Here is a 26,361-nt window from a genome sequence, read left to right as displayed (position 1 = left end):
CCCTATCATTGCTTGGAAAGTTCAACTGGACTCTGCTCCGATCCTGTTACTGTACCCGATTTAACTGAAAACGTGAGTATAAATAAATTAACTTTCAAACTTTCAACCTAGAGAGAGAGAGAGAGAGAGAGAGAGAAGGGGAGAGAGATATTGAAATTAAATTAGCAGAAGCAGCTCCAATACTAAAATTAAAATACTATAGCATTACATATTTATGATTATTTACTTACATATTTTGCGACAATAAAACTGCAGAAAACATGAGGTTATACACAAAATGAAATGATATTGGATGGTAAGATTTTCCCTTTTTTTCGCAAAATGATAGCAACGTGTATTGGTTATATTGTTTCAGTGTAACATTTTTCAGAAGCAACATTGACAAATTATCTATGCCATGGGGTCATTTGTGTGTACATATTTCTTTTAAAGAGAATGCTTATTCATTTAGCCCAGAATAACAATGAGATGGGGTGGATGGGAGGATAATCTTTCTCGTTTGAAGAATTTCCAGTATGAAATACATCACCTTATTAAGACTAACAACGGTCTTGCGGAACTCAAAAAGATGGAAAATGGAAGCGGAGTTTTATCTCTCAGTGATTCAAGTGTAAGAACTGTATTCTTCTATTCATACAATTTAGAAAACATATATCCTAAATGACTATTTTAAAAGATACATCTTTTATTTCCAATATTTGTCTTATTTCAGAAAGCTGTTGAATTACCGGAACATGGAATGTATTCTTTACTTTTTGCTGCTTATGACAAGGCAGGAAATAAGAAGACTGCAAGGCGTCTCATTTTCTTTGATGACAGGTCCGTTGTATCGCATGATCCAACTAAGCATACATACGTTATAACGGGGACTGCTAACACGAATTACACATGGATTGTTCAGGACACTAACACAGTTATTTTGAAATGGAAAGGAAGGTTTCGGAATGCACTTCACCATGTAAATGGTTGGTTAACAAGCGTTGCACCATATCATGATGTCGACAAAAGCTATGATGATTATTCTGGGAAAAGAACGGTCAATGCTATTGATAACGTACAAGGTACATTTGTAAAGCAGATACAGTATATATTTACCCATTTCAATTAACCGAAAATTACTGCAAATAAAACTGAATTTGTTGTAATAATTCCAATAATTCTTATAAATACATATACGTATGCATGTACGTAATTGAGTAATTAAATACTACTATTTTTGCAGGTTGTGTGAACTTCAGAGTTGGATATTCTGTGTTTGACGGATCCAGAGTAAAAGACTTTAGATCTCCAACATCTGTTACAAATATTTACTCTGAATCTGATACACTGACACTCAACTGGTCCGACGGCGACAAGGCGGTCTTAACTGTGACTGCTTTAGATATTTTCAACAAAACACTGAGCGACACTATAACTATTTACAGAGATTCTACGCCTCCTATTGTAGAAAATCTGTGGTTGACACGAGGGGACAGGCTTAACGTTAGTGTCCATAGGCTTGAGGATTTCTCCAAAATGATGTAAGACTATGAAATTTAGCTTTATACAGCGTTTTATAAGTTTAGATTACACTAAAGAAAGATAAGTATTCGGTACCAATGTGTAAGGATATGGTTATGAGAGTATTTAGGATTTTTTTGTTTGGATTGAGCGTAGAAAGTTTGATATATCACTAAGCCTTGAGGACTTAAAAAAACAAACTTTTTTCAACATTCATTAATAAAAAATAAATCTATGTTAATGTAAGTAAAATGAAAAAGACATTAGTTGCATAAAATTTTATTTTTCTTTCAAAGTTTCTCAATTATGTCCGATAAAGTGGTTTAAAAAATGTATAAATTTTAAGGGTGATGTCAAAAAGAAAGAAATTTGAACGTCAAAGAAAGTCTACAATATATTTATATTTTAAAGATTCGATATAAATGAATCATTTACAACCAAAATAAATCCATAAATATATACCAATCCATGCATCCATTTTTTTTTTTTAAATGTATCATGTGTTTTTAATGGGCCAAAAATACAATTAATGTATATAATTCGATTTTATCAAAAATCCTATGTAATCCTATGATTTTCTATCTGAATATTTTTAGCTATATCATTTTGTTTTTTGGTTTTCTATCTTAACTGAATACTTTTCCTGATTTTTTTTTTAGTATTTCTTCTCTTTTGTGTTTCCCATTCCAAAGAACTCAAATGATTGCCTCATAAACACACATGCTTTGAAAAATTAAAATTCTACCGATAATTCATTGCAGAATTGAGTGGCTGGCGTTTGATTACCACAGCGGCTTAGACAGTATATATTGGCGATTGTTTGACAATTTTACAGGGAAGGATATTGTGCATGGTCATGAACACATTCCTGCACAAGGCTATGCCACGGTAATACTTGCTCCGGTTCGAAACGATAGATTTCCTAACACATCAATAGTTAAAATTCTAAAATTCAAATTTTAGAATCATAGAATATATAAATTTTACTTTTTGGAGATCTTTGTTCGAATTGTGGCATTGACGTTTTTTTTATCCCTTTCTGTAAGAATGAAATAACGAACTGTTATTTTTAAAGGATCTGGCGCACTGTCGTTCCTTGTATCACAACTATAGTAGAGGACCCGACTGTTACCAGACCAATCACACGGGGGCTTACCACAGACACTTCCTAGTAAAACCAGAGGTTAAAACTGGGGAAGGAAATGGTCTGGTTCTTGGAAGGGATAAAGGAATTCACGATTATGACTACTTCTTAGAAGTGAATGCCACCAATAAAGCACTGTTATCAACAGTTGTAAGAAAAAAGGTACATTATTATTATATTTATCTGTACATAGAAGAAAAGCCATCCACTAACACCCATTTCTTGGTTAATAATCCTCAGAGCATTTTATTCTTACAGTTTGTGTTTTTAATGAAAGTTATCTTTAATATATACATGTACAGTGTAAATTCTCAACCTAGAAACTGTAAATAAAATATTCCGTAATCATTAAATGTATCTTTGAAATATCTCCTTCTAAATATAAATGTTCAAGCTTTAATTTGGTAAATTGTTATCAATGAAACAATGACCACCTGTCTAGTGCAGCATTATGGGGGGATATCACTAAAGATACTAATAAATATTAATCATAGAATCTAAAATGAGATAAATAATTCTTAGATAACGATTGATATATCACCTCCACACACTGGAACTGTACAAGACGGAATGAGAGGAACTGATGAAGTGGACTTCCAACAAAGCAAGACACTGAACGCTCACTGGGACGGCTTCTTTGACAAAGAGAGTGGTGTCTTGTTTTATATGTATGGCTTTCACACTGAACCAATTCCTGCAGTCGAATTTCAGTTAAATTCTGCCAACTCTCTGGTAATTTTTATGATAGCAATATCTGAATTAAAAATATAGGTATTAATTCCTTCACTGTAAAATATACTAAAATGGATATATTTTGTTGTTATAAAGTATAAAGCTTGGGTGTACATGTAATATTCTTGATAAATTGTACTCTCTTACTTGAAGGCAGAAATTTCAGGAGCAGCAGAAAAAAGTATTAACCAAATATTCCAGCTGTTTGAATAAAAATTAATTCAATATACGACTATTATTAATGCCAATTAAAATTATAATTATGTCAGCATAGTATGACAAATAAAACATTTACTAAAATATTCCATTTATAGTTGCACGAAACATGTTTCCTACATGCTACTCATACTGTGGCGACAGAGGGAACCTACTACGTTTGTGTTGTTGCATTCAACCGCGCCTTAGAACCTTCTTACCCCGTTTGTTCAGATGGTGTTACAGTGAATACAGCCAAACAACACATCTCGGAAGTAGATATCAGTAGCGCTCGTGTGACTGGAGGTCTTATTACGGACACAAGTAGACGTCAGTACTGGGTAGTGGACAGTTACAGACACCGAAAGTTGATCGAGAATCCAACTTCAGAATGCATGTAAGTCTGGAGGATGATGTGAAAAAGGCCTACAGAAATTCAAACCATAAAACACTCAGGGAATTGTAAATTATGCAGTCGATATATAAATCATACTACAAAGCATGGATCACTGTTAACTGTATTGAATCTAAATATCACTGAATTTACATTACTAAAATGTGAATCTACTTTGCCTTATAATAATACTTTTATTTTTATTTTTTAATGACATAGAACAAGGTTCCCTTTTCAAGGTGAGATAATTAAGAAATTCGAAATTACCATTGGTTAATATGAAAATCTTCTCAAGACCCACTAAGCCAGAGAAGACAAAACTTTTGTGCTAGCTTTCTACGGAATATAAATGCAAGATTGTTAAGCTCATAGCCCTAGTAGCAAGGGTGAGGCAACAAAATGCACCTTTGTTTTACAAGAAACATATGAAGAAATAACTTTCCTTTTGAGAAATGCAGGGTCATTATATCTCGTATTAAAAAGCAAGAATTATTGAAAGATCCAAATGTATTAAATTCGTCCCCCTAGGTAAGGCTACGAAAGAGTGATTTACGTTTCACAGGAGAATGTCAAAGAGAAATATTTAAAAAATATCACTGGTAAACTTACTCAGTTTTATATGCCAGCATCCCTGATTCAAAAAAGATCAAATTGTAGACTAAACAAGGATACAATAGGGAAGCTTAGTTTTAAACAGAAATACATTTGTATATAGACATATGCAAAAATTTGTAAACTATATCAGCCCTCATTATGACGTTAATATTCATAAAATTGTTGCATAGACTTCAATTAAGTGGCAATTGTAAGGGGTTTCGTTAAAATGAATGTTCGTTTATCAGGAAGAGTATGATGGCTTTGGTAAGAACTGTGGCCTTTTGACATGTTGGTTTGCTTATTTATTGGCGCTTATTTAGATTTTTTGGTTATTGATTAGTTGTTTTTTTGTGCCCCAATCTTTCATAAAATTTTGTTGATACTATCTTAATTTTTCACGTTTTTGTATTATAGATAATACACATACTGAATGTTTAATTGCACGATAAACTCTTAGGGTTATTTTTTTTTAAGTATAAACGAGAGGCAGAAGAATTTTCACACTTGAAAAGACAAAGTTCAGTTGCTTCTGGTTAATTCTTTTGTAGTGCATGTTTTTTTTCTGGCAAATTGAAGTATCCTAGTTATTACTTTCATTTACTGAAATCATTTTCCATTACATTTATTTGAATCAGATATGTATTTTTTGCAACAATACATGTATTTTGTTTTGAAGTGTATATTCTAAAACTTTTTTTTTCCATTGAAGAAATAAAGTAACACTTATATCGGTGACAGATCTTGATTTGCTTCCAATTTCCCATCATAAAAATGGAACCCAAATGGTGACTAATGGTTCTGTGATTTGCTCCAACACATCTTCTGCGCCCTCATTACTAAGTCCTGTACTAGCAAAATCATCCCATGTAAGTTCCATTACTGTTAAATTAAGTGAGTGAGTGTTGTGATATAAGAATGAAAGATATAACAAAAAATAATTGACAAAAAATGTTTTAGTCAGCACATCTTACTTCATTCTGTAACCTTTACACATATATGCTCCTTTGATGTATAGATCACCTTGTCCTGGTCCTCCAATGAAACAAACATCCATGATTACGAAGTTGGCTTATCCACAGTGGCAGGAAGCACAGCTCCAGATATACTATCCTTCAGATCTACAAAGCAGCACCGTCATATTCACCTGATGCACACTGATTTACCAGAGGGAAAGCCCTTCTTTATTATCTTCAAAACAATCAGCAAATCCAGTGTTGAGGGAATACAGGTATATTTTTATTAGCACATATGTGAGTCATGCTGTATGTTGTTCTAAGCACAAACTTAAAGAAAGAAATGATACCTGTTCTTTCAGTCAGTTGGCCCATGTTTTGTCGACACAACCCCTCCAATGTTTCAACCACCTATTACTGTTGTACACAAAAACGGGTATTTGGTGGTATCTTGGAAGTCTGATAGTTTGACTGACACTGAAGACCCATTTCTTTTGAAGTTTCACTTTGCTTTAGGTATGTTTAAGTAACGTTATTCTTCTACAGAAAAGCTACCAAAGTACAGTGTTTAAATACATATGTGTGAAAAATGGAAGGTAACTTTAGGAATAATTATTTCATTCATTTTTTTTATTTTCAAGGTCACACGCCTAGGGGCACACAGGTTCAGAAGTACTCACCATTAATGGCAGGTGCTGGCTGTATGCTAACAGAACCACCAACATGTACAGCAATCCCTTTATCTGACACAGAGTGGAAACTTCATGGAAATCACACGTACTATGTCACAATAAAAGCAGAGAACGCAGCGGGTCTCACTACGTTTGGTGTCTCAGAACCTTATATCCATAACGTGCAGCTTCCCTCAACTGGAATAGTCATAGATATAGCCGTATGCATAATCATTTTTAATTTTTTTGCAAAAATTCAGTACCCCTTTCCCTTTAACTGATATTTATTGTAATTATATTCAATGAACTTGATAGTTCATATTTTTAAAAGTATTGAAAGTACAAGTTTCTATTGATTATTATTGCTTCAGAAATATATACGTCTGACATAAAAAGGTGTTTTTTAAACATTCAAATTGAAACATTAAGTATATGCATGATAACTTATCTCCTATATTTTTATACTGTTTCAGAACGAAGATTTGCAATTTACAGTGAGATATGACTTTAAATCCCTTTGTAAATTCAGACAAGATATTTTATATTTATTATAACCAAAGTAAATTAAAAGATCCAATGTATAATTGTAAAAAATAATAAAAAATGAATTCCTGAACTATTCTTTTCCTTGTTTTTCTCTTCTAATTTCTTCTTAATATTTCAATGGTTGCCCAAAAAAAAATTTTTTAACATTGAGAAGAAACTGTTTTCAGGACATCGATGACATAGATTTCACATCAGAAACTAAAAGCATAGGTGCAAAATGGACAGGCTTTTCACATGTTTATTTAGACGTAACCTACCAGTTTCGAGTCGGGAGTACTCCTGGTAGTGACGATGTTGTTCCACCAAAAAATGTTGGTTCTAATGTATCCCATATAGAGACTGGTTTATCATTGTCGTACTATCAGGTGAGTTATTTATGATACACCTTAAACTGTAAAGATCTTTAGATGTAATCTAATGTCACAAACACTTAGTTACCAAATATCAATACTTTTACCGAATATTTTGTAATACCATGCAAGAACGTATCAATGGACTTGCAAGAACAAAACTAAGATCAATGTCGGAATTATGCTATAGACTTTTATGTTTTCGAAGCAATTTAAAGTGCTTCTCGCCAAAACTATTTTAAAGCAAATCTTCGAAGTAATCAAAAACAATTTAAATTCTAGCTTTATCACATAATACACAACAAGCATTTTTTTCTTTCAGAACAAAGAGACTACAATTATTATTCTTCCCTGGAGAAAAATGTTTTTAAAACAAATGTTTAATGCAAGATTTTATATTTTTACGATTATGCAGATCTACTTCGTCACTGTGACGGCTATCTCGTCTGCTGGAAGAGTGGAAGTGACGTCAGATGGAGTGACAGTAGTAAGAGAAAATGATACCTTGTCGGGAGTCTTAGTATTTGATGGAGAAAAATGCAGCTCTAAAAGTATAGTTGTAGTTTTAATTATTAGTAAATAAAAATTGTGCTATAAAGTTGTGACAATGCTTAATTACTTAACTACATGTATACATATACATCTCTGTTTTTGTTTTACTTTAGAAAATTCACATAATTTCACTTTGGCACATCATGATTGGGTATGTGAAATATTTAATCGTTAATTTGATTTTTAAAACTGATCATTTGAGAAAAATATCTGTGATATGGTCTTATTTTACTGTTGTTGCATTCTGCAACAATTTTTGTAGGACATTATCGAAGCTTGTAAAGGTGATATAGATTATCAGTCTTCAAAGGATAGTATCAGTGGATATTGGTCGATTCCTAAAGACATCATTGCTTTTACACCAGACATGTATTTCTCTATTGAAGAGAAAACATATGAAAGTGAGGCTGATTTTTTCAAATTATTTACAATTAATTATCGTTTTTAAATTGTTTTCTTTATTATCTGTTATAATAAATGGTGTAGACGTTTTCATGCTATTGGTTTGTCTATTGTCTTTAAATAATCTTCTTTTTTCAGATATTTGGAAACCTTTTCGTGATTATGAATACAATCATAATCATCAAGAAGTCCGAGTTACTGGACTACTTCTGAGTCCTGGGAGAGAGTATAGAATTGCTGTTAAGCTTTGTGCCAAGCAATTCTGTCATTTACCGACACATAGCAACGGGATAACAATTCTATCTAATGTGCCCGATACGGGAAAAATTTCGATAAAGCATGCGAATTCAACAGGAAAAGATGACAAAGAGAAGGTAATTTTTTAAATAAATAATTCTGGAAATGCTTATAATCTTACCATCTGCAAATTCTTTTTATGCTTATGAAATCATTGTATCCCTAAAAATTTAAAAATGGCAAACTTCAAGTTCACAGATACAAAAAAATGACATATCATGAATTGTAAATATTTCTTAAAACATTGCTGTGACGTAATGCCTTTGTTCTTACAGTCTAAAAATTTACCAGTAGCCGTCTGATAATAATAATTAGCAGTTCAATAATATATTATCGGACGGCAGTGATAACAAAATCGGACAGGAGTTAAAAAAAACAACAACTAGAGTGAAATCAAGATTTAATTTGTCCAGAAACAAAAAAAAGGGTTAGGGAGAAAAAAAATTCAGGGAAAGCGAACGCGAGGAAATTAAGTTGTTAAAAATAGCAAAACCAAGAAGAAACTGTTTTAACCTTCCTCAAAAGTAGCACTTTCCATTCGGTCTTTTTTTTTTTTTTTTTTTTTTTTTTTTTTTTTTTGCAAATCGTTTTCGATACAGCACTGTGAATAAGCCAATTTAATTTAATCCATTTCGGATAAAGAACCAGTCTGCGAATATCTTCATTGAACGAGGTTTGTTCGCCAATGACCACGCTTTTAAAACCCAAGGTTTTCATCATACAATCCAATCAAAATTTTAGATTAAAAAATCCGCGTTTTTCCTTTAAATGCATTTTAAAGATAATCATCCAACACTGAATCTGTATCAATATCAAACGCACTTAACAAAAAAAATATTCCGAATCATAAAAAAATGCGTCATCACCTGACCACTGTCCATAGTTCCTGCTAAGCCAAGCGACTGCCATTGAATGAATGAAACAAACGAATTCACTCGCTGATTTTACTGTCTAAAGAAAAAAAACTTTCTCTTTTCTTTTGTCTACTTATTACATGGTTTCAGGTAGAAAACTATTAATGCCTGAACTCCTATTGTATAATTATAGAACTCCTCCAGGTAACTTTTGGACATTTAAATAGCAATGTTTTAAGTAAAATATATGCCTCATACAATTCTATATGTAAAATTATCAGACTGATAATTTTACATATAGAACAGTATTCGGCATATATCCATTACATACATCAGCAAGAATATAAAAGGGATGGTGTCTAATGCATTGCAGCTAGAAATAACAATGGACAAGTTTTCCGATCCTGATATTCTTAGTCCAACGAAAAAGTACGTTGTGATTGATAAATATGAATGGGCAATATTAGATAACTCTCGAATAGGAAGCTTACATACTAAGTGGACTCAACTCAAGAATTTCAACACCCAAAACAAGGAAAAGGTAAGCATGTATTAGTTAAGGTATCAGATAAACCTAATCTGTTGACATATATCGCTGAACAAAGTAATTTCTGTCGTTTTGTCATGATTAGACAAAATTTTCTTTCAGATATCATTTATCATTGAACTTGTTGGCGAGTTTGACTTTTCCAAATGTCGCAGGTTCGCTGTTCGTGGATACAATAAAGCTATGCTTTATTCTACAGTATCATTGGACGTCAAGGATTGTAATGCATTTGATCCTATTCTGATTCGACCTAAAACTGTAATTGATGCTGTAGGTAGATCTGATCTATCAAGAGGTTAGTGAACAGAATCAATTCAAGCCAAAAGTTCGTTTTATTTATCCAGGAATTCGACCAAAAAGACATTTTTTTTTTCAATTTCTTACAAAATATGCTCAGAAAAATATAAAACGATCTCTTTGATGGTTCTTTCTAAATGAAAATCCTATATCATCCTGCAAGCAATTTGAAGATGCCTATCCTTATCTTTATTCTTTATTATCAAAGATTTTAAAAATTTATCTCATTTTATCTATTATCGAAATCATTTCATATACCCGGTAGATTGAAAATATCAGGGTTTGCCCTATCCTGAAAATAAAACTGCAATAAAATAAATCTGTATACAGTGATGTAATTGATCCTTTTGAATGTCGGATAACTATATTACAAAGGTAGGGTACGTGAAAGGTTAAATATTTTTGTGCCTTTTTACTGAAAGTATATCTTTAATTGCTCAACATTTTTAGATGGATATGGAGAACCGATAAGTTTACAAACCAATGATAGATGGCCATATCCAGACAAGGACTACACTCCTCATATGAACTATATATCAGCCGTGTGGCCACAGCTTCGGTACAAATCCTATACGGTTGCTGTTCTCAATGCAAGAACAGTAGATTCCACGACGTATTATTTGCCATCAAGTTCATTGTCTCTACCAGACCCTTGCAGTCATCCTGACTCTCTTCAGTGTAACACAACAGGTTTGCTCAAGATGCTTGTTATATTAAGCTTTGGAAAAGATTGCACTACTTGTATATTTAGACACATCAGACTGGAGTTGAACATTTTTCTTTCCTCTGAACATTGATATATGATGTGTAAATTGAAAGAAACAAGTCTCACAATACATCATTGATCATTTGTTTTACATTTTCAATTCCAGAACACGAGTTCATCAATTTTAAATTTAAGGAAGGAGAGCTTGAACATGGACAAAGGTACATGGTGTGCATACATGCAGCATACACTGAGATAAAATACGAGAAATGGACGCAAGTCTTACCAGAGATTAATGAATGTAGTGATGGAATCGTGGTGGATCTAACACCCCCGGTACCAGGAAAAGTTTGGATTGGAAATGAAGGTGTACAGTATCAGGTATATACATGGTCATACCTGCTAAGTAAGTAAAAGTATTGTTCACTTTATAAAATACGGCAGTTTGTATGTGTGTTGTAAATTACCCTACTAACAGTTTTTTTAAATCAAGTGGGATCAGAAATATACCTCAAATATGTAAATTTTAGATATCTACAACGGACATGTTTGTGACCTGGGAATCTTTTAGAGATGTTGAAGAATATAAAACTGGATCTCATACATCTGGAGTTCAAATGTACCAGCTAAGCATTGGTAACAAACGAGCTGATCAAAGTCGAACTTCAATCTTCAATAGCCAAATATAGTTGAAAACGTAAAACTTTTCCTTTATTTACAGGCACGTTTTCTGGAGGAAATGACGTAGTCGCTTTCTTTGATGTTGGTGTAGTAAACCACAAAAATATACATGGATTAACCTTACATAGTGGTTACAAATACTATGCAACTATCAAGGGTAATCAAATTTTGCATTTTGTATCAATCCTCTAAAGGTACTAATTTATTATGCATAATGACTTTCAAAGCTGTATTTCAGCAACCGATTTTGCTAATAGAACGACAATGGCATCGTCTTCACCAGTAACTGTAGACACAAGTCCACCAGTCAAGTCCAACAATCCTATAACTTTGTCTGGACGTCATATTTATTCGAAAACAGAAATTGAGACCTGGTAAGCAAACTGATGTTTCCTCTTCAAAGGCTTATACAAGTTTTATCTTATTCCTTAAATGATACATAAAACCATGATATTGTCTGCGATTTTTAACAAGGAATATAGGGTTATTGCTTTTAGTTAAGAAAATAATTTTCATTTCTTTTTTAGGCAATTAATCCAAAAAAGGAGGGTTTATTGTCAGTAGATTACAAAATGCTAGTAGCAAAAGCAAACCAAATTACAGGTGAACAATATACATTTTTTTTGACTAAGTTCGAGGGCAATATGCGTTTTTTCGGACCCTAAAAAAACAAATAAAAATATTTTGCCCAAGAACACAGTCAATAAATGTTTTGTTTTACCTTTACGTCTATATTCAGGGATCGACATTAACGGTTGTCCGATTGCCCGGGACAAGTAAATTCTCAGTTCGGGCAAGTGAAATTGTCGACATACTTGTCCGATCGGGCAGGTGAATTTTTCTCATACAAATGTACATATTTATTTAGTTTACATTAATTTATAAATAAAACAATAAATTGAACACTCGATTTCCGCCACGCACCTGACTGACAATGTTTTGCATTCGAAATTCCTTGGTAGCGTTTCTGGATTATACCGTTCATATAAAAATCGATTTTGTTGTTTTCTTTCGTAGGAAATACACTCTACGTCTAACAAAATTTTGTTTTAACTTCTTATTATGAAATTAGATTATTCACGCACAGAATATAAGTACAGTGTAACACTTGTATCCCGATCAAGGTAAGATGTATGTTTCGTAGCAACTATCTTCCTTAAGCGTTGCTTCACAGTTATCGCTAAAAATCACGAATCACAAAATGATCCTACCGCAATTAATTTTCAAAAATATGATTTTTTTAAAAAGGAAACGGAGGGTTATTGCTGCATGGCAGTGTATGTTAACAGGTTAAATTTACAAGTACAGCGGTATACATTTATGTACAAATGCAGGATCGAAATTGTTTCAGGTACCCGGTAACTCAACTTGCCAAATTGACAGTAGTGTATTTCGTCACATTTTTTCTTTTCATAACGTTTGCAGTAATTAATAATTTCGTCTCAAGTTCCATCCTAATTTTGGGCAACCAAGTTTTGCATTCGGACAAGTCAAAGTTTGAGATCACTTGCCCGAAGGGCAAGTGAATCTGAAAGTTAATGTCTATCCCTGATATTTTGACATATTATTTGCACTGGCTTCTATGTTTGCAATAACGCATAAGATATAGCTGATTTCGCCTACAAGGCAACATAAAAACATCATATCGGCCCAATATCTCATCAACAGGTCCAATATGTCACTCAGAGGCCCAACATCGATTTTTTTGACCGCTCAGATAAACACTGAAAAATGTTAGACGTTTCAGTATATATTTATATAAGAAACAATTTTTAAAAGTATAACAATACAAAAAAGCTACAGAGGTCTAATGAACACACTATACACAGCACTCTCAAGATGAATCAACTTTTAAGCATTTAGAATAATCTTCCTTTATATCTAAGCTAAAATAAATTGAAATCTAGAGTATATTAAGTAATCACTTCATGTATTCTTAACATTTCAATAGACCAAAATAAAATTATCTGAACACTTTGATTGCCTGCATTTTTCCCAGTTAAGTAAACATTACTAATTTCTGTTCATCAATACTTCGTTTTGCCTTTGAACATTTTTTACTCGGGTAAATGCCAGGCACCCTATGTTGTAAATGAAATAGATAAGCTCAACACTTTTGTACAATATAATTATTTCAGTGTTCAAAAACATTTTGCTTCAGTGTCTAAAGGGGTCCTTAATTAGATTTGAATAAGTTTGGTGAATGAATTTAATTTTATTAATAGCATATGAAAGGTACTTTGGTGCTTTTGGTTCACGTCATTCACATTACAGGGCTATTGTTACATTTTGTACATTAGTACAAAGTGATGTTAAGATTTCAAAGACGATACGTATATTGAAGAATAAGAATTTTGTCAACCCCATTATTTTCTTGAAAAATACACATATCCGGAATAACAGAGAATTGTTGAAATTCGCGCGAGCCAATTTTTGTGGATTGGTAAGATTCTTTCAGGTTGGTAAAGACATTATTTCGTAGGTGAATATCATATGCATGTTGAAAAAGGAATCACTTTCTTGGAGGTTGTAAATTGATGGGTAAAAGGTATCCACAAATTCCACGGAAAATAGACCAATGAACTTTAATAAATTCATAGCATTACACAAAAGAAACGTCCTAGTCAAATAACAATATTTAAAATATTATTTGTATTTTGTTGTTGTTTTCCTAATAAATTGAGATTTAACCTGACTATCTTTTTAGAATTCTTTTCCACTTTGTCTATTTTATGAACATTATTTGATAAAGTCATCTAACAATTGTAATTAATTAAGCAGAATTCAAAAAATTATCAAATATGTTTAAAATTTAAAGTTCATTGAAGTCAACTTATAGAAATTGGTATATTGGAGAAGGAAAAAGTGACCATGACCTTTGACATCTTTACAGTTGGAATGATGTCTTCAGTGATCCAGAGAGTGGCATGGATTATTTCATGTGGTCTATAGGGTCGGAACCTGGTCATTTCGATGTAATGTATTTCACTAGAGTAGATAGTGATTGTGGAATGAACAACAAAAGCCAGCCTTTAAACATTACAGAAGGACATGCTTATTTCATTTCAGTAAAAGTGAGAATCATTCTTTTTTACATTTAGAAATTCGGATTTTTTTTTGCATCGTACTCTTGGATTGGATACATGGGCTTGATCTAATGGTTTTTTGATTATTTATGATATATACGTAGTTATTTACTTTCTAGGCTTTCAATAAGGCCCATTTGATGTCAGTAGCAACGTCCTGGGCGTACACTGTTGACTTATCACCTCCTACCAAGGGACACGTTCTGGACATTTCTCCAACAGGAAATAGTAAAATGGATATAGATTTCCAGACCGATATGTCCATATTAAAAGTATATTGGGAAGGATTTTACGAACCTCACTCTTCAATAAAAGAATATTTCATCACTGTTGGAACATGCCTGCATTGTGATGATGTAATCGGCTATCAAAGCGTTGGACTTGTCAATGGTTAGTGAGTGCTTGTTTGTTTGTTTAACGTCCCTTTCGAGAATTTTTCACTCATATTGAGATGCCACCACTTGCCGGTGGAGGGCTGCAAATTTTAGACCTATAGTCGGAACTTAGGGCCATTTAGCAGTAAGGGATCTTTTTCGTGCCAGGACCTGCTGCAACACGGGGCCTCGGTTTATACGGTCTCATCCGTGGGACCGGTCTCCACATCCCGCAGTGGGAGATTTGAACCCGCGACGTAACGATCAACTCCTTACTCCGCGACTCTAGAGCAAACGCTCTAACTATAGCGCCACAAGGGCAACTGGTGAGTGCTTGTAAGGACCTCTGTAAACGAGAAGAACTTTTCAACCATTATAAAATCTTTAAGATCGGTAATAGACTTAATATTCCAATGTACCTGATGTGTGTTACGGCATATATTGTCTCTTTACATACTGGCGCCGACAACATTACGTGTAGACATTTTACTGTGCACAAAATCGTCAATCAAAAAGTCGGAAAATTTAAAAAAAAAATCACAGAAACCATAGAGAAAGATATGCAGGGATTTTTCAAGAAATTCATATAATATGTAATTGATCTCATAAAAATCGGGACATTTTCAAGTACCGTTAGTAACCCATGGTAGCATGCAAGGAAGATGACAACTACATAGAACGGTCTTCTTTCCCGAATATCATTTTTTTTTATAGTTTACAAGTTTGTTTAATTTTCTTCTCATGTTAAAGCATTCTCCTTTTGGGTTAGGGTAAAGGTATGTTACCCCTGCTTTCCGGGCATATATTGTTGGAAGCGAAGGGAATGTTGGCGTATCTCATATCGCCAGCATCTATCTGTGCAGGGCAAAATTATATACCGTAACGTAGTTGTGGAAAATAATAAAATTATATATGTTCTTGAATACAGATCTAACAGTTGACTTTGTCCATTTTGGACCTGGATTAACTTACTACACTACGGTAACTGCATGTAACACGGCTGATTTATGCACTATGGCTGTTTCCGATGGTGTCATAATGGACAACAGTCCGCCAAACGTAGGCATGGTAATAGATGGGACTTCCTCCGCTGACATCGAGTACCAATCAATCAAGTTAGTTTTTAAATACTATAAATCAGATCTTTCATTTATTTAACGCGATGATTAAGTTTGGAATTCATTTCTTTCAATTTTTAGGAATTGGATTGGGGTAAATTGGTTTGGTTTTAATGATCCTCAGTCAGGACTGTCCCATTATGTTTGGTGGGCAGGTACCACACCTGGGGGTAAAGAGATCCTACTGGAAAGAGAGGTCCACCTGACCCAAATAGCGACAGCTTACAATATAACGCCACATCTTCGAACTGGTCCACGAGTGTACGTTACTGTTAGGGCTTACAACAAAGCAGGTAAAAAAAATATTTTTAAATTTAAATTTATATGCCATATATGAATTTATGTAATATCAACAGCTCCCTCCTAAAACGCATATTTTTCAAAAGCGTTTACCTTTTCAGGTCAGTTTGCAGACTCGACATCAAATGGATTTGTTATTGATGACACTCCACCAGTTATAGTATATGGTCCAAGATTTTCAAAGGATTTTGGAATAAATGGGAACACTCAGTTTTACAGGGGGTCTATGAAAGTTGAGTGGGATGTAAAAGATGAAGAGTCGTACATTGATAGGCAGTATATATCTATTAAATGTCATATAGGTGGCGATTTCCAAACATCCTCGATACAGGTAGGTTGAACAGTACTTTTTGCTGAAGGCAGTTTTGCAAACAAAAGAAAAAAAAACCGATCTCATATAACACAAAACATCTTTATATACAAGTGACATATAATGTTCTGATTTCTTCTACCAGGTCAATGGCATTTCAAGAGATTATATCTTTACTGGGTTATCACTGCATGATGGAGTTAACTATTTCGTAACGCTGATTGCGTGTAATGGGGCTGCGATGTGCGTGTCTAGCACTTCTAAGGGGATGTTGGTAGATACTACTAAACCAAATCGAGGTTTGCATCAATATGATTGATGTAATTCCACATCAATTTCACAATGGGATTATATTATAATACCGTATAACGGGTATTTTCTGCGGTTGTCCAATTTTTGCGGATAGGACAAATCCGCAAAAATTACAATCGCAAAATATTTTTCAATATTTCTTCAGATATATATTTTATACATGCAGGTATGATAAGTGGTGCGTATGTCCTCGTTAGCGAGAAAATTCGGGTGTCATCGAAATTCGAAGATTTTAGATATCAGGATTTTCCAAAACATATTGAATTAAAACGTTGCTGTAAATAATATCAATTTAATAAGTTTATACAAAAACATCTTTTCTTGTACCTACTTCTTTATTTTATACGGATATACATGTACATGTAAATGACTAAAAGAGATTTGCAATTAATAGTCCAAACTCCGATAGCTGCAAACAACACATAGTAGCTTTTCTTTCTTTCTTTAACACTTTTTTCAATCTTGTGTTTTATCTGGAGACCATAAGTACTGCTTGTATACACAAAGTGGCTTGATTGTCTCGTAAATTTCACACAATGTAGACGACTGACAGGATTAGTTACGCCTCAATGCACATCGCACCTGTGATTGTGCACGGTCAACTTTAGGTTACTTGATTATGCAACTGTTTTTTTTAGCTTAAAATATAAACACCAGATTAATTTTGATGGCAATTAACTATAAATGTATTTTTTAGAATATGGCTTGGATGCATTAATTATCTATATATTAAAATATTTTAATAGATCGCATAAAACGTTTGTTACAATGTAGAGTAAAGATTTTTTATTGTTCTTTGGGTGGACCGATACATCAAAAATTCATTTCAATTGGGACTCCACATAATTTTACAAAGACTAACTGAAAGATAGTAGTTTAATTAAGCTTAATAGCTTAATACCAGTTCTCATGCAACTTTGATCAATATGTCTCAATGAATTTATAAAACGTAAACATGGCAGCTATCTGATAATTCTTAGAGATTGGTGATCATACCCAGTAACTAATTTTTTGCGGTATAATGCAACCGCAGAAATTGAAAACGCAGAAATTAATTTGCTATCTTTTAGGGGTTAAATCGCAAAAATTTCCAACCGCAGAAAATACCCGTTATACGGTATATTATTTGTTACAGCTATATTTTTTAAAAAAAATTGATCTTTCAAAATGTATCAAACATTAGAATTGTTTATTTATCATTTTTCTGATGAAAATATCACTGCAACGTTTCATTTTATGATATAGGAATGTTTGCTGTTCATACGGACCATGCTGCAGAACTCAGCCGCCATGTCTCAGGATTTATGACGTGGACAAAATACAGAGTGAATCTCGCGTGGCTTGGTTTTGGAGATCCCCATTCGGAAGTCTCTCATTATTTCGTCAATATTGGTTCAACTTACATGGGCGCAGATTTGAATACAGTATGTTTTTAAGATGATGACATTATATTACTAAACATTCCTCTTTTAACATGTTTAAAATATGTTCTGATGGCGTTTGATTTTAAGATAGGTCTGCATGATACTTTTCTTTTTCAGGAACCGGGAAAAGCAGTTCAAGTAAATCACACAACAACTGGTGCCGATAGATTTGACGAAGGCAAAGTTCAAACTTACAGCATCAGAACTCAAACGCTGTCGGACCATAATTTTCTTTATATAAGTGTTTGGGGTGTGAACAAGGTACTGAATATTTTTATTATCTCCATATACATAAATGTATAATGAATAATTCTGAATTCCTGATAATCATAATTTTACTCTTAAATGCTAAGTAATCATTTTAATCAATAATTTTTAGGTTGGGCTAACAAGTTACATCGTTCACTCCAAGTTTAAAATGATTCACAGTGGAGGAATTCTCTCACTGGTCAGGCGCTGTGATGCCCATGACTGTGAGGGCAACTGCGTGTGTGCTCCACAAGACAAAGTCTGTTTCACTAATGATAACAGATGTGTTGATGTCTCAGTCGGTGAGTTGATTCTTTTTTTTTACTTTCTCCTTCCAAAATTTCAAATGCATGCTTATATTTAGATATCCTGAAAATGTTCAACTTTGTTGTACCCTCTCTTCAGATTCAGTTTTACATTGAATTAAACTTATTCGCGTAGCTGAAATAAGACTTTTTTATACCCTGATGTTACTTTTTTTTAATACATATTCTTAGGGAATCCAAACAATCTGTTGCAAGTTAATGATGTTATGTATGGAAGTGAAGATATTGCATATACACCAACAAACACAATTCTGCAAGGTCGATGGTCAATCATACAAAGACAAGGCAATCCTCCTCTTTGGTAAGCCACTTTCTAATTTTAAAAAAAATTAACTTAATCTTAGTAGATTTGCTTATAGGTACTTGTATATAGCCCCACACTATGCAATTTTGAATTTTATTAGTAATATTCTTCTAGATAAGCTAAAGAGAACAATTAAACAATGTGCTCAGTAAAATTTCTGATGAAGTTGAACATGGTAGATTTAAAAGAGATGAGGCTGATAATTTCTACTTTACATGCTCTTCTATAGGTATCAGTGGAGTGTAGGTATCACAGACGGTGACGAACCTTCTGGAATTTTCAATTTAGAAAAGGATAGAGTGTGGCACGACGCTGGTCAAAACAACTTCATTATATTTTCCACAGACAAAGGTGATGTAACTGAATTTGTGTTCCTTGACACTTTGTCAGAATGGTTTAAATGTATCAGATGTATGTTAAAATCGCGTATTAAAAGATTGAGGGGCAATATGAGAACCATCTATCCTTCTGTATTCAATAATCCAGAAGTGAAAAAAAGAATTAGATAGATTACATGATCAGTACGTACTGGTCCCTGCTGACAAAGCAGGTAACAACATTGTTTTTGTTTGTAAGGCTCATTATGTTAAATGTATTTTAGAGGAACTTGGATTTAATTCTACAAGTGGTAATCCAACTTATACTCATAGTTCCCTTTCTAAGGAAGAAATTCTTCAAAATCATATGTCAGTTTTGAATATTTTTAAATGAATTTGAATTACCATATTTATATTGGATTCCGAAACTTCATAAAAATCCTAACAAACAAAGATACATAGCGGGTTCCAGTAAATGTTCAACCAAGCCTCTCTCTTTACTCCTCACTAAGATATTAACAGTGGTGAAGGAGAAACTTCAAGAGTACTGTGCAACAATATATTCGAGAAGTGGTGTAAGTCAGATGTGGATACTTTAAAATTCCAAGGAAGTTTTGGAAAATTTGAAATCACAAGATTTTACCAAAATCAACAGCTTACAAACTTACGACTTTTCAACTTTATGCACAACCATTCCCCACGATAAATTAAAGTCCAGGCTTTTTGATATCGTTGACAGCTGCTTTTTCAATAAAAATGGATCTCGTTAATATACTTATTGTCATTGTCATTGGTCATTTGCAAAATTATTTTGTTAAAAAACATTCTGATTGTACACACAAGTACTCTGAAGTTGACATTTAAAAGATGCTTGAGTTTCTTATTGACAATATCTATGTGGTTTTTGGAGACCAGGTCTTCCAACAATCTATTGGAATTCCCATGGGTACCAATTGCGCCCCGTTATTAGCAGACCTTTTTTTGTATTCATATGAAGCAGAATTTGTCCAAAATCTTGTACGTGAAAAGAAGAAAACACTTGCCGTGGCCTTCAACTCCACATTTAGGTATATCGACGACGTATTGTCAATTAGCAATGGCTATTTCCAATCTTATGTCGATACGATATATCCTGGTGAGATTGAAATAAAAGATACCACAGAGTCTGACACATCTGTTTCATATTTGGATATATTACTTGAAAAAGACGTTAATGGTAATCTAACAACCAAGCTTTATGATAAACGTGATGACTTTAACTTTTCAATCGTCAACTTCCCTTACTTATGCAGCAATATACCTTCATCACCTGCATACGGGGTATATATCTCTCAGTTATTTCGATACGCAAGAGCATGCTCTACGTATGTACAATTTCTAAAACGAGGTAAATTATTGACAAACAAGTTGATGAAACAAGAATATCAGCAGTCTCGTTTAAAGTCATCATTTCGTAAGTTCTATGGTCGATACAATGACCTTGTCAGCAAACACAATTTATCATTGAGTCAAATGCTGACTGACGTTTTTCATACTAATTGTTAAACCATTATTTACACACTGAATTGTCGACGGATTTTCCCGTTATTTCCCGATCATGACAAGGGGCACACAGCGGGTGTGACCGGTCGGCAGGGGATGCTCACTCCTCCATGGCATCTGATTCCACCTCTGATGTTTGGAGGTCCGTGTTTGCTCTGCTACTATTTTGTATTGTTTAATGGACTTTTGAGCTTGAATACTGTTCGTTATCTCCATATATTTCATTTCACAACAAAATAAAGATGAACAGTCTTCTTCAATGTCTATATTTGTGACGGGGGTTAATATTCTATTCAAGTAATGTATCACAAGAAAGGGGGAAATTACATAATATTTATAATTGTCATTTCTTTGATGAAAAATATTTGCTTTGTAGGTCAATTTCTGGATGAAAGGGTGTCATATTCAGTTTTCGTGAAAGCATGGTATGACCAAAACACTTTTGCGATATTTAAATCCGATGGGGTAATTATCTCAACCCGAAAGCCATCTGTGATGAATATTCTTGGAAGTTCTGTAAGTTTTAATGAAATGAAATGAATTTAGATGCATTTATTGTGTGCACTTTTATAAAACAGTAATTAAAGCTCTTCACAGAATAAGCTTTTTTTAAACTTCTGGTAAATGTAGGTTAGTGAAAAAATGATGGAAAGTGGTATGAAAGACCAGGATTATGTTAAGGAAGGAGCAGCTTTCATGGTGAATTGGACCAATAAGTTTACTGATGCAAAAGATACTATCAAATCCTATCATGTGTATATCAGTTCACAACCAGGGGGTACGTGTTGTTAACATTACAAGACTATATATATATATACAGAGAGAGAGAGAGAGAGAGAGAGAGAGACGAAATCTCCATATTTGATAGTGCATCCAAAATGATCGTTTTAAAATATTTTTGAATTTGAAGTGCTTTTATAAACACAGAATAATAAATATCTTGCAATCATTTAGGACATGACATCTGGGACAGTAATGAGGAATTACAAAATACAGTTACAACATACCACATTCTTAGAATTTTGCTCTCTCCGGGAGTTCAGTATTTTAGTAACGTCATTGCATATGGGTTTTCTGGAATCCACCACACAGAATCCTCCGATGGGTTTCGAACTGATGATGTTAGACCACGAGCTGGCATTGTATACGATGGCATTGGTTGGTATTCTCTACATGAAGATGAATATCTTTCCACTTTCATGAAGTATTTTTGCTCTTTTTCCCTTTTTTAAAAGTCTTTAAACTTTATAAATGTACTACCGGGTAATCTGTCATTTAGTGAAAGATTTAACTGTCATATGAAGCATACTGATTTTCAGAATTAATCAAGTAACCTATGTCTCTTCTTTTAGATAAGTCTTTAAGCATGAAAAGTCAATGGGTTAAAATATATATGGTTTTCAAATTCTTGACTTACAGGTTTGCATGACCTTGAATATCAGAATACATCAAATGTGATCGGTGCTCGATGGCACGGATTTTCAGATACGGGGTCCGGGATATTGCTTTATTACTGGTGCGTTGGTAACACTTCTAGTTTCCATACGTCATCAGCAAATACGGAATGCAACGTTCGCCAATGGGAAAATGTTGGTATTCATACATCCGTATCTAGAAAATTGAAAAATGAACTCCTACAAGGTTGGTTGATAAGTATTTACATAAGTATCTGATATTACATGTAGTTGCATGTAGTGTTGAACATTATTAAATATCCATAGGCTCTCTAATTCCAATTGAATCATATAAATTTATTATTTTCAATGTAATGTAGATGTGTTGTACGGTTTCTTTTGGAGTTTTGATATGAATGTTGAATAAATCATTTCAGGTGCGACCTACTATAGCAAAGTATACGCAGTGGATACCGTTGGATATGAATCTGAAATTGTTGTTTCTGATGGTGTAAAAATCGACACCACCCCACCGAAACCTCGATACCTTTATCATACAGAAGAAAATCTACTGCAGAACCCTTCGTTTGAGTCCTCAAAGAAGTTTTTGTCAGTTGAAAATATAAATGTCAGTAACCTGTGTTCTTTAAATCTGGACTTTCTACCTGATCATTGGCATGCAACTCATGGAAGTTGTGCTTCTGTAGTGAAGTCACAGAAAAATTTAGCCAGAGATGGCAAAGCTTTTCTATTTTTGAGGGGAAGTTTAAGACAAAAAGTCCAAAATTTGAAAGTTGGGGAATTGTATCATGTCGTTTTCTTCACAAGCCATCTATCACTGAAAACAGCTATGGTTTCCAATAAAGAAGGTTTTGTTCACATCGGTAAAAAGAAACATGTCTTTATGTTATATACAAAACCATATAGGCAAGATGGACATGGTGAATCTATTTCTCGCGAGACTTTGTCATGGCATAGACATACGTTTTACTTTACAGCTTCAGATATTTCAGCTTATTTAGAAATCGGAAGTACAGATACCAAGACAGGACTCTTTGTAGAACACCTGACATTTCAGCGCGTAGAAAGGGATGAAAAAGACGGTAATGAATCGCATGTGTCTGCTCACATCGTTTATATACACCAGTGGGGTTCTATACACGCGGAATGGAGCTTTATTGAAGATTCAAGTCCTATCGCAGAGTACAAATGGGCAATAGGTAAAAATAATAAATCCACAAATGGTAACGTTTATGACCTTTCCTCTTCGGTAAATTATATGCATGTATGCTAACTCTCTAGCCAACTTGTATGGTATTCACATCACTAGTCAAATGATGTAAAGAAAGTGGAGGAAAATGGAAATAATTGATGCACATATTTTAAAGTACGCACCATAAAAAATGCATGCCTGTTTCATTGTTAGGATATACGAAAGGTGGGATACAACTTCAAAGCTTCGAAAGTACTGGACTGAACAACTTCGGAATCAACACGAATGTGACTTTGATCCATAACACAGTCATACATATAACAGCGGTGGCCTCCAATATGGCTGGGCTTGATGGGCTTTCCTACTCCGCACCAGTTCTTGTCGACCTTACCCCTCCAGAGATCGTCCATGTATACGATGGTCGGTTAACAAGTAAGACAATTTGAAATTTGATTTTTTTGGAAATGGAATATGGATACAGGACCGTCAAATTTGCAAATAAATTCTAGATTTTGGATATTTTGTAATAACTAAATATGGTTAATTTCAATTTCGTTCAGTTTAATATTAATTGTTAATATTCATTGACAAACGTTTTAATCTAATAAGGCGAGGATAAAGACGCATGGATAGACAATGAAGTAGCCGTCAACTTTGTGGCATTGGACAATGAGTCAGGAATAGAATTCTGCGAATGGGGTATAGGTGTGTTTTAAATAACAATCTATAAGAGATGCAAACATTTTTAAAAGTGCTATTCCTAGGTTTAGTATTTAACATTGCTCTACCAATAATCAATCTTGCATGTAAGAGATATAAAACTTCTAATAACTTTTATAACAGGTTACCAACCTCAGGGAGTCGAGTTGCAGACATTTGAGAAAGTACCAGTTTCAGAAATTGTTCTATTTAAGGATTTTGACTATAATCTTTTGGCAAATCGAACTGTGTATTCTACAATAAGGTGTCAAAATCGTGCAGGCTTAATAACTTCTAAATCCTCTGATGGAGTGACAATTTCCACCCTAACCCCATCAGTAGCTCATTCTGAGGTTGTGGTTTTGCCTATGTCTGTCACGGAGTACCAAGCTAACGTTCATTATCAAAGTGTCAAAGACAGTGTTAGAATAAAATGGTCTGGATTTACAGATTCCGTTGGAATTGATCAATATAAGGTCAGCTTTTATTCATTTGAAATTAATGACAAGTATCTTCTACCCAGTGTTTATCTTTTTTTTTCATTTCCTTTTCTTTCTTTTTTTTTTGTAGATCATATTTTCTGATCAAAATTTAAAATTGATTGAAAGGATGTCATTTCCGATTGGCCAAGACGTTCAGAGTGCAGTGATAATGAACTTAGCTATGGACCAGGGACTTACAAATATTTCAATACAAGCCATCAATAAACTTCTTCTTGCAGGCAGCAGAGTACCACACAACATTACAGTACTCTACGACAAACCACGAAAGTCTGGTATGCAAAGAACATATCATTATAGTGTTGATAAATTTATATGCTATATAGTGCTTTAGTATTTTTGATAATGAATAACTTGCCTTTTATAATTAACTACATATTCTTTTAAAGGAAATCAACTTTTAGTGTCCTGGCACGCAGGAAACAAAGAATTTTCTGTCACTTGGAACAACGTGTTTAATTCTGAACATCCTCTTTATTACGAAGTTTGCGCTGGAACTGTTGAGAGCGGAAGTAACGTTCTTCAGTGGCAGGAGACCACAAAGACAAGCATCAAATTTGGCCTACCGCCAACAATCACCAGCTGGTCAAGTCTGTCTGTTCATCTGTACGTGCGGGCTATCAATGTGGCGGGAATTTATGAAGATATCAAAGGAGAAATAATACTTCCGGAATGATTATGTTCTGCAACAATGCAAATGCTAACCTTCTATACATGTTTGTAACATAGTTTCAAGAGTGATGCTTGCGATTATTGACCATTTCCAAGGTCTTTTTTTTAATTTACAGTCATGTTCAAATACACCTGTCATAATATATCAGCGAAAAAGAAAAAAAAATGATATTTAGAAGTATATAGTTAAACACGCTTAGAACGAGGTGCCAGGGACGGACGACTTTGCTTCATTATAAGGGTAATTCATTATATCCGTTAAGTGTCCAATTATATTTTAAGGTCAAAGGGGAATAAAAATAACTTCGCTATATGCCTCAATTCATTGTAACCATGTTGGCTATAAGCGTATTTTACTGTATTTTTGTTGCTGTAAAACATTAATTTGACTGCAAACTGAATTATAGTTTCTTATTTTTATATAATATATACAATTTTATTTTATTTTGAAGCCTTAAATTTTTTTCTAGCTTGTTCTATTGATTCACATATGTTAAGTATATGGATTCTCATATCAATTAATTTCGGTCCAGAAAACATTCAAATATCAATTTACAAATTGTTCAAATTTATTGATTAATTAATCACTATTTTGATCGACTAGACCACTGCATGGACCTCATTGTCTCTGTGGTCACGTAATTACCACTTGTGAAGTGAATGATTTATAGGTCATCAATTTTAAATGGTGTTTTGATGATGACGACTTCCGATTGTTAAAGATTTTATAGTGCTAGTGACAATACTTTTTGATCAAGCCTCACATTATTGAATCATGCCTATGAAATGATATTGAAAATAAC

The 26,361-nt window shown here is 33.6% G+C and overlaps 1 protein-coding gene across 1 annotated transcript; it reads left to right on the top strand.

Annotated features, from left to right (window-relative positions):
* The first annotated feature begins 463 nt into the window (after positions 1-463).
* On the top strand, positions 464-25,867 carry LOC133201664 (uncharacterized). The gene is made up of 44 exons (XM_061337451.1): positions 464-610; positions 713-1,061; positions 1,223-1,520; positions 2,262-2,388; positions 2,576-2,806; positions 3,167-3,376; positions 3,691-3,968; positions 5,272-5,428; positions 5,578-5,790; positions 5,878-6,031; positions 6,157-6,409; positions 6,878-7,097; positions 7,498-7,633; positions 7,748-7,785; positions 7,897-8,029; positions 8,166-8,410; positions 9,561-9,728; positions 9,837-10,029; positions 10,482-10,721; positions 10,904-11,118; positions 11,268-11,373; positions 11,459-11,575; positions 11,657-11,792; positions 14,312-14,492; positions 14,624-14,894; positions 15,807-15,993; positions 16,078-16,289; positions 16,398-16,627; positions 16,752-16,905; positions 18,164-18,342; positions 18,460-18,603; positions 18,722-18,893; positions 19,089-19,218; positions 19,451-19,572; positions 21,457-21,596; positions 21,711-21,858; positions 22,035-22,238; positions 22,500-22,721; positions 22,912-23,694; positions 23,901-24,119; positions 24,297-24,392; positions 24,531-24,894; positions 24,995-25,161; positions 25,276-25,867. Exons 1-44 carry the CDS (start codon positions 464-466, stop codon positions 25,560-25,562), a joined length of 8,976 nt encoding a protein of 2,991 aa, XP_061193435.1. The 3' UTR covers positions 25,563-25,867.
* The last annotated feature ends 494 nt before the right edge of the window (positions 25,868-26,361 follow it).

Source organism: Saccostrea echinata, unplaced genomic scaffold, assembly GCF_033153115.1.
Source record: "Saccostrea echinata isolate AGI-Se365-2 ecotype Australia unplaced genomic scaffold, CSIRO_AGI_Sech_v1 ptg000045l, whole genome shotgun sequence".
In the NCBI taxonomy this organism is placed as follows: Eukaryota; Metazoa; Mollusca; class Bivalvia; order Ostreida; family Ostreidae; genus Saccostrea; species Saccostrea echinata.
Note: the sequence above shows the minus strand (reverse complement) of the source record. Positions and strands in the feature narration are given on the sequence as shown.